This window comes from Stegastes partitus, unplaced genomic scaffold (assembly GCF_000690725.1).
Source record: "Stegastes partitus isolate 25-593 unplaced genomic scaffold, Stegastes_partitus-1.0.2 Scaffold1851, whole genome shotgun sequence".
NCBI lineage: Eukaryota > Metazoa > Chordata > Actinopteri > Pomacentridae > Stegastes > Stegastes partitus.
Window position 1 is genome coordinate 42,450 of NW_007579582.1, and position 9,583 is coordinate 52,032.

A 9,583-nucleotide genomic window follows, 5' to 3' on the forward strand; every position below is an offset into this window, starting at 1 on the left:
TCTTCTCCATGTGGAGCCATGATGCAGACATAGATAGACACAGTCCAGAGGTCCAGAACTGAGAAGGTTCTGCTCCCTGAAAGCAGCAGCAGAGTGAGACTTCTTCCCTTTTCGTCCTATCTGTGCAGTCAGATAAAAGCTGCAGCATCAGTTGCTGCTGCAGCACTCTGCTCATGCTGACGGGCTCCCGAACAGCTGCTGCCGGACCACCGACCGGCCCATCAGACCTCCACCAGAACCCCGCCTGTGCAGGCCGCAGGTGAACGGCTCCTGTGCGGCTGAGCGGCTCGGAGATGCCGGTGCAGATCCCGGACGACTCGGACTTCTCCTCGTTCAAAGATCAGTGTCTGAGCGCGGACGGATGGACGAGCCGCTACAACAAGGGGGGGGTGACGGTGTGGTGCCGCGACCAGGAGAGCAGCACGGTGCAGAAACTCAAGGTGAGAGCGGCCCGGACTGGACCGGACCGGTACCGGGACTGTGCCACCTTCACAGCACAGCACCAGACAGGCTTGTGTCAGTCAGTTCAGAGTTTACTTGTGTGTTGTTTGGCATCCACAACTAACTACTAGTCTGTCAACTATTTGTGGCTGAATTCAGAGAATTTCATGGATTTGTGTTTTCTGTTCTGGAGGCCTTTTGAAGCCTCAGATGTTGTTAAATGTCAATGATGTTGGAGCCTCCAGGTGTTGACATGTCGACCAGTACAGTATATATATATATATATCCACAGAGAGGAACTTTGTGAAGCCTCAGCACCACCCTGGTTGAACATGCTGCACTTTTTCCACTTTAAGAGGCCAAACATGAAGAATTGGGTTTCTGTTGGAACCATTCCATCAGATATGTGTCTCTGTTGTGTTTCTGGTCTCGCGGTTTGTTTGTTTTGTTTTTCTGACAGTGAAAATAGAAAAAAAGAGTCTGAAAAAACAGAACCGTGTTCCAGGTCCGAGACGATCAGTAAACTCTGCTCAGAGTTTGAAATGTGAATGTTTTCTGGTTTCTTTCTAAAGTGAATATCTTGGACTAAACGAGACCTTTAAGGGAAGAATGAATCCAGAAATCAATCTACAGTGAAATAATAATGGTTAGTTTGTCAAAACCAGCTCCATTTGAAAAAGGTTCTGTTTAAAGCCCGGCTGAGAACATTGTGAGTGAATCCTGACTTTTAGCTCCGGTTGGTCGTCTCCGGCAGGTTTTATAATCAGGATCTGTCGGTTTCTGTCACGACTCTTCTCTGAGCAACTGATCAGCTGATCTGTTTTCACCATTTCCTGATATTTTAGAGAGCAGACAGTTGATTGATTCATCCAGAAAATGATACAAACAGTTAAAGTAATTGTGTCTTGACGGCCCAACCTGTGCTCTACACGAGTGTTTCCACCTGAAGCTCATTTCTTCATGACTGCAGGAGATTGTTTCAGCAGTCATGATCGATCCAAACGAAGCCAACTGTCGCCCACATTCAGCTTGTTCTTGAGGACGGATCCGGTTGTTTTGGGTTTTTTTGCTCAAAGTGTCCGTGACAGCTGACTGCAGGTTCCACGAACCATCAGTGCAAGTTTCAGCCTCACCTGAATATTAATCTGTGGAAAGAAGATCTGATATTTGATCCTGTGCCTCTGTAATCTGAGTACTACAGTCTCTTCAGCATCCTCACCGCCCAGGTTAAAGTGGATGCTCTCTTTGAAATACTCACCAGAGTGACGGCGTTTATCAGCCAGAAAGCGGAAAAAAGATGATCAGAGTAATTATTTGTGATGTGCAGCTCCACCAGGATCATTAACTACCTCAGCAGAAAGCAGCTCGACTCCTGTCCATCCAACAGTCTTTGCTTCTAGCGGGCTGATGGGGAGTTTGACCAGATCCTTGCTTGTGTTGTATCTGCTCTCAGATGGACGTCGCTAAATGAAACTGTAGACTTGTAGGTTCAGATGCATATTGTAACCCCACACATGGATGATGTCCCATTAAAGAAAGACTCACATGTCTCGAGGTTTTAATGATGGTAGAACCTTCTTTGGAGGGATCTCAGGACCGCGTTATGAACACCTGCTCAGTCTTCTGTGTTCAGAGATGGATGTTCCGGTTTAACGTAGATGTCTTCCTTCACGCTGTCTTCTCTGTCCAGAATGTGGACATTTCTGTGGCCTTCCGATGCAGGGAGAGGCTGAGTCTGGGTTCTGAGGAGCTTCAGTCCGTGTCGTTCTTGTGCAGTGGTTCTTCCTGCTTGCAGCTCTGTGCACTCGGGGCTGCCTTGGACTGCAGATGCAGCACTGCTTGGCCTGTCTTCAGCTCGTCTCTGTTTCCTGTCGTGTTGTTTATTTCCAGACCTCTTTGTCGACTTGACGAAGGTCCAGTTTGGACCACAGGTTTTCACTGCTTTCATAATATGTGTGTTGGGCAGAATATTCTCGGCCCGGTGCTGTGAGGTTCTGATATTTTCTGTCTGTAGAAACCCTCAGTGTATTAACATATGTGTTGGTCAGGGAGAGATCCAGAAGGCTCCTATCTGACTGGAGGTGAGCTTGGTTCTGTGGTTGGTTCTGTGGTTGGTTCTGTGCTTTATGGATCTGTGTTGCAGTAGAGTCTGGTCTCATGTGCAGACTGAGCCGACTTCAAATGAAACCACAGGCAGTACTTGGCTGCTGATGACAGCAGCGGCAGTCGGGGGGAAGCAGGCGAATGTTCGAATATCAAAACTGATGTCTGGATGCCACCACACCACCCAGTATTCAGATTGTTGGATTCTGGGGTCCAGCCCTAATATCCAGTCAGCAGGCAGATCGCTAGATGGACGACTCTGTTTACTTTAATGCCTGAAAAATTGTAATGATCATCGTGCAAGTTCCAGTAAAATGTGCAGCAGGAAGTGACTGTAAAGCGTCCCTGCAGCGAGCAGGAAGGACTTTTCTCACTACGCCAGAGCTGCACACGCTCCTGCTGAAAACACAGGATGGAGGCTTATCCATCATTAGCAGATTTTGAGAAGTTTATCCAGCATCCATCTCTCAACAGTCACCTGCAGCAGCTCAGACGTCCCAAGAAGAAGCAGAACAACTCTGAGTGAAGGTCTGGCTCTTTAGAATCCCTCCTCCTGACCAACAACCAGCACATGGAGGCAGCACCATCCATGAAAAAAGACCAGAGTTTCACACTAACTGCACATTACCCAGAAACAACAGCACCATAAAAAGTCTGTTAAACTACTGGATCTATCCTGGACAAGATGTCAGAGAATCTGACAGAAAACACGTGTTTAAAAGAGTGAAGCACAAAGAGCAGCTCAGACAGCAGCCCGGAACAGGAACAGAGTGAAAACACAACCCGGACCAGAACAGCAGCGCTTCATTCGCTCTGAACACTCCACGGACACGGAGCGCTGTTTGCTGGATCTGTTGCCGTCATCACAACGGCAAACATTTACCCAGCTCTCCTCCAGAACCAGTTCATCCTGCTGCAGCTTATTCTGCAGCTACAGTCAATATTTATTGGCAGTCGGTGTGAGGAGGAGGCTGCCGGGACCGGACCTGGATTCTGTTTGCTTCAGTTTGTCAGAATCAATACCGAAGAGTTAAAGTGTAAAGACCAGCACTGGAGTGCTTCAGCCGGAGTTTTATCATTAGATCAGGAATAATAACACTTTATATTAAAACTTGTTTCAGTTTTTGAAGATTAAAAAACAGATTTTAAATGTTTTCATTTTTAGGCTCTACAACCTGAAACCGTGGATCCAGATGATGCCGGTCAATGAAACAAGATTCATGAAAAATTATGTTGTTCATGTCATAATAATGTCAATGGATTAAATTCATCATTAAACAAAGACCTTCTGTCAACACGTGGAGGTGCAGCCTTATGACGGCGTTATGTCCCGGTTCTACGCAGTACTGTGTGAGAGCTGAGGTACATGTTGAAAGTACAAAGAAGTACGTGTTTTGGTACGAAGCATAAAATAAAAAACTAAGAATGAGTCCTTCCTAAGATGGAACCTGCAACGTGGAAGTTCTTTTCAGGGGGCATTTGAGAACCACAAGTTCTGTCCAAACTGTCAGTGTTCCGAGCCAGGCAGAGTACGTGGAGCGTCGGTTCTGATTTGACATGCAGCCGGTGAATTCAGTGGGTCGCACGTTCCACAGCGGAGTCCTGACAGTTTGGTCATCACTGTACCATCGTGTAAAAAACATGGATATGAATGCACACCATGAACGTGTCTTACAGCTGGTGGAACCGTGTAGCGCCTCCTTCTGGCAACACTACACAGCCACGTTCACTCACTCCAAAACAGGAACCAGTGCTCATCTACATTTTCAGTTCACTCCTTTAAATTTGTGGCAACCTTTAAGACACGCTTTGTTTGACTGCCTGTCTGGAGGCCGTTGCAGGTCTCCTGTTTCATTGTTTTTACTGTTCTTAATGTCCTTTTTAATGATTTTATTATAATGTTATTGTATCGTGGATTCTAGTTATTTTAAATAGTTTTATATTTTGTGTTCAGCACTTTGTTTCAACTTTTGTTGTGTTAAAGTGCTTCATAAATAAAGTTGAGTTGAGATGAAGTGCAAGACAGGGTCTGTCAGAGCTGATGGTTCTCTGATCTGTGAGTTTGACCCCAAGAACGTCACTACTGGACATCACTGAGCGCACTGGTGATGGTGATGATGGTGATGATGGTGATGAGGAGGAGGAGGAGGAGGAGGAGGAGGAGGACGATGGTTCCTGTTTCAATAATGCAGGTCGTCTTTCTGGAGCAGTGAGGCACTTGTTTGAACTCATCAATGATTCATGTCTGCTCAGACTGAGTGTTCCCCTGCTGATTAAACCACCTACTAGCCTAGCTTAGCACAAAGGCTGGGAGCTGAGGGAGACTGTTAGTCTAGGTTAGTGCAAAGGCTGGAAGAAGGAGGAAACTGTTAGCATAGCTTAGCACAAAGACTGGAAACACAGGAAAACTGTTAGCATAGCTTAGCACAAAGACTGGAAACAGGGGAAAACTGTTAGCCTAGCTTAACACATAGACTGAAAACAGAGAAACTGTTAGCATAGCTTAGTACAAAGACTAGAAACAGGGGAAATTGTTAGCCTAGCATAGCACAAAGACTGAAAACACAGGGAAACTGTTAGCATATCTTAACACAAAGGCTGGAAACAGGGGAAACTGTTAGCATAGCTTAGCACAAAGACTGAAAACACAGGCAAACTGCTAGCATAGCTTAGCACAAAGGCTGCAAACAGGGGAAACTGTTAGCCTGAGTTGATGAGTAAAAGTAGACCATAAACACATTCCCATCACAGTAAATTCAGTTAAACTCTGTTTTAAACCAGATGATGACTGCGTGGAGAGTATATGAGCTGTTGTAGCGATCCCTCCTGATCCTGGGTGGTCCTCAGACTGAAGCCAAAACAGAGGATTCTGGGTAAAGATGGTGATCACTGTGTGGGAGCAGTTTAAGATCAGATGAACACATTTTAATCGAACAGATCACACGAGCATCCTTATTTGCAAAGTAAAGAAGCAAATAAACAAGACTGGACGTTTCAGAGTTGAAGAGAAGACTGAAGAAGGAACAACAAGACTTCAGCTTCAGTATTTACCTACAGATGGACATGATGACGTCAGAACTGGTGGTGTTTTGGAGCTGAGGAGTGTTCGGTCTCTGGCACAGGAGGCCTTAATGAATGATACAGAGCAGGAGCTGAGCCATGAATTGTTAAATGAAACCACAGGAAGCAGAATGTGGATTCTTCTATGAACAGTGTACAACAGCAGAGGGTGTGATACCACTTTAAAGCCAAACACTGCATGACTTCGAGGTAGAACAGCAGAATGAACAATCGAAAACATACCCATGAGCAAGGCTATATTTAAAACTCGGACCCTGAAGCAAAAGCTCAGGGCAACCCAAGTGAATCCAGATGGGATTTCTGAAACTAAACTGAGGCCACCTGTGACTTTGAGCCTAGCTGCATGAACAAGCTTATAAAATGGGCTGCGTCTACCTGCATGTCTGCATCATGGCTCCACATGGAGAAGAGTTGCCAGAGGAACTGAAACATCTGACTGAGAGACTGGACAAAGATGGAAAAGGATCCAGAAGATCAGTGAGCAGCTAGAACCCAGTGCAGCCCAGTGTGAGCAGGAACCAGGAGGTCCAGAAGGAGCCACAGCAGCACTGATCAGGGCTGCAGTGGTCGTCCTCCTACAATGACTCCACGGACAGTCAACTACTGTCACTATGGAGCTGTGGACACCAGACAAAGGGTTGTTTGGTTGGTTGTTGTTTTGAAGGTGTTCATGAGGAGACCGAACCAATAATCAGTTTATCCGTTAAACAGCAGACAATAGTTCCAGTTCTGTCAGATCTGCAGCTTTAACGGGTCACACGTGAAGCACACTGTGGTGTCTGAACTGATTTCACTGCGTCACTGAGTATTTTTCTGTGATATTTGTACTTTTATTGGTACAAATGCAGTTATTTCACAAGAAACGGCTGCTGCACAGGACCGAGGCTGCTGAGTGACGGACAAAGAGCGACATGAAGCTCAGGACTTCATGAATGATTAACGCTGCAGCAGAGTCGCGCTGATTGAGTTACATGGAACGTTTTACAGCGTTGACCCAACGCTATCTGATGACCAGCTGAGCCCGACACTCTGTGAGATTACCGCAGTGGAAAAACGTGACGTCCTACAGTAGGCGGCCGTCTCACATGACGTCCAGCGCTCTGACAGCAACGAATCTGATGGAATTATAGCTGCCGCCAACAAAGACGTGTGTTGTCTTTCTTCTGATGATACCTGAAGCCCAGAAACCCTCCACAGACCTCAGCTTTGGTTCCTGGTTGTTCCAGGCTGAGCAGATACAATCAGAATTACTGCTGGTTTGTGTTTTCATATCCAGGCTTTTCTTCTTTTTTTTTTAATAAGCTCCAGACGTTAGATGTTTTTTATGTTTTACGTCCAGGCTTCGGATATTTCTTTGGTTTTATTTTCCATGCTGGTGTTGTTGTGGTTTTGTTTTTTTTGGATATATATTTTTTTATCCAGGATTTTAGATTTTTTTATTTTTTTATTTTTTGTGTTTATGTTTTTCTTGTTGTTGTTGTTTTTGTTTGTTTTTGTTTGTTTGTTTGTTTGTTTTTGGGGGGGGTTGCATTAACATCCAGGCTTTTTGATTTGGGGGGTTTTTAATTTTATTTTTTCCTTTTATATCCAAGTTTTAGACTTTTTTTTTATGTTAATGTAAAAGCCTTGAATATATTTTACTTTATTTTTGTTGTATGATATTTTTTGTGCTTATATCAGGTTTTGTAATATTTTTTGAAATAACATCCATTTTTTTTGTGTTTTTTTTTTTGTTTTTGGGGGGATGGGGGGATAACATCCAGCCTTTTAAAATGTTTTGTGCATTAATGTTCATGCTTTTGAATTTTGGGGGATTATTTTTATTTTTTTTTGCATTAGTAGTTACATTTTAGAGTTATTTATTATTGATCTATTGTTTACGTGAATGTACAGTACTTAGCAAACCCATGAAATCACCACCAGTGTCAGGTTTATGCCACAGCTGTGCTAAATTAACAGCATGAGTAATTACCAACATCGTTTCCCATGTTTCTGTCACACCAGCACCTAGAAGCTCTGTAACCAAAATGATGTTTTTAATGCTCAAATCCGTTATTGTTGTTTTCCATGGAGCGTAAATGTTTGCTCAAAGCGATTTGAATGCTTATGCAGAATTATTAGATAATCTAACCAGATGCTCGGCCAGCGCCGTGCTCGGGTCAGATGGCTGTAACACTGCTGTAAGCTCTTGTTGCACCGTCAAGAAGAACTTCAGGAATGTTCTGGGAAATTAGTTAAACTGAAGTTCAGACAGGACGCTGTCAGATTCTATCCATTTATTTGGGACCACATGCATTGAGTTTGGCGGTGACTCTGCTCGTGATGCTCTGGAACGATCTGAGCTAGCAGGACACAGATAATCCCTGAGAACACAAACCCCCACAGAGCCATGAATTTACAGTTTACAAGTTTTCAGATTCGGCATGAACACGAGAACAGGAGACCAACTAAATAGTCTTCACTAACAGAATCTAGATTACATAGTTCAAGGTACAATAATGAACCATCTGCATCCTACAGTCCCACGATATGGGAAACACCGGGGTTATGAGATTGAACTGTTTTTAAAAGGTGGTGTTTGGGGAGGAGGAGGAGATTTGATGATCTGCAGAGGCTGGAGTAGCAGCGATGTGGTGAGCGTGAAGCGGGCAGAATGAATGAACGCTGCCTCAGTTATAAAGCAGCTCAGTGGGTGGGCTGGACTTTAGCGATGACGATTGGACAGGAGGGACCATGTGACACCCTGACTCCGCCTGTCTGAACTAACGCGAAGCTCTATGTTATTTATAAAAGCCAGGTAACTGGCATCTATACAAGTTCGTGACCCAAATGTGAAGAACAACAGAGTGGAGGCACTGGACTTATATTTAGGTCCATTTATGAAACTGACACAGGAACGACTACGAAGTTTGACACAACAGCAACAACACATTGAGACAAACAACACAAACAAACAATATGGTGGATGTGAGTGAGGAGAAAAGCGAGGACGGAGGAGAACATCGTGTTATGACCTAACATTGGTGTCCTGAGTTTAAGGGATGAACAGACGACACCTGAAAGCAGCCGCTGATCTGATGGGAGGCTAATTAGTCATCTGGAGGAATTTGCCTTTGATAGTAAAGAGAGTTTCAAAGGTTGCACCAAGTTTCAGTGACTGAAAGGTCGTCGTGTGCACGTGCTGCTGCTGTGGCCTCTGATGGATGTTCTGGTCGGGCTGGTGGTCAGAACAGCAGTGGACAGAGTGGAGCCCCTCAGTCGGTCTCAAAGAAGAAAAATAAAGGCCTTGAATCCTTGAATCCTTGAGAACCTGAGTAGAAGGATTCTTTGGAAGGAGGAATCTGGAAGGATGACTCTTAGAAAGAAGGACGACTGTGAGGAAAGAGCGCTCCGTGTGGTGCTTTCAGGTCTTCTGAAGGGGAGTTTTGCATGTCATTAACCAGGAGGGGGTCTGGCTCAGCCTCCGTTGGGGAGGGCTGATGTCCAGATGTCCCTCACAGAGTTATGCTTCTAAGATGTTTCTGTGGTTTCCATAATTTCCAGAATGGAGTGATGTGGTGACACATTGTGTGCGCTCCTGATAGACAGCTGATCAGAAAAGACCAAACACATCTATGACAGCACACGGTGGGACTTCAGACGGGACACTTTGTCAGATTTACCCGTTTATTTCACATGCATTGAGTTTGGCGGTGACTCTGCTGAGTGATGCTCTGGAAACATCTGAGCAGGCAGAACACAGACCGTCCCAGAGATCAGAGCCTTAAATTCACAATATTCAAATAAATACAGCATTAACACAAGAACAAGAGGCCAAATAAATGGTCCCCACTTTACATAGTAAAACAAACCTCTGACAGAACCAGGCTCAGGGAAGGCGTCCATCTGCCTGGACCGGCTGGGTCAGAGTGATTGGTTAGCATCTACCACAACACCTTAGTGCGTCGTGGACCAGAAC

The 9,583-nt window shown here is 44.9% G+C and overlaps 1 protein-coding gene across 1 annotated transcript in view; it reads left to right on the forward strand.

The window, feature by feature from the left end:
• The first annotated feature begins 169 nt into the window (after positions 1-169).
• The window catches only part of stard15 (StAR-related lipid transfer (START) domain containing 15), a 22,583-nt gene continuing 13,169 nt past the window's right edge, over positions 170-9,583 (forward strand). The window contains exon 1 of the mRNA XM_008302654.1: positions 170-440. Coding sequence (XP_008300876.1) covers positions 294-440 — 147 coding nt within the window. The 5' untranslated portion in view covers positions 170-293. The remainder of the gene's footprint in view (positions 441-9,583) is intronic.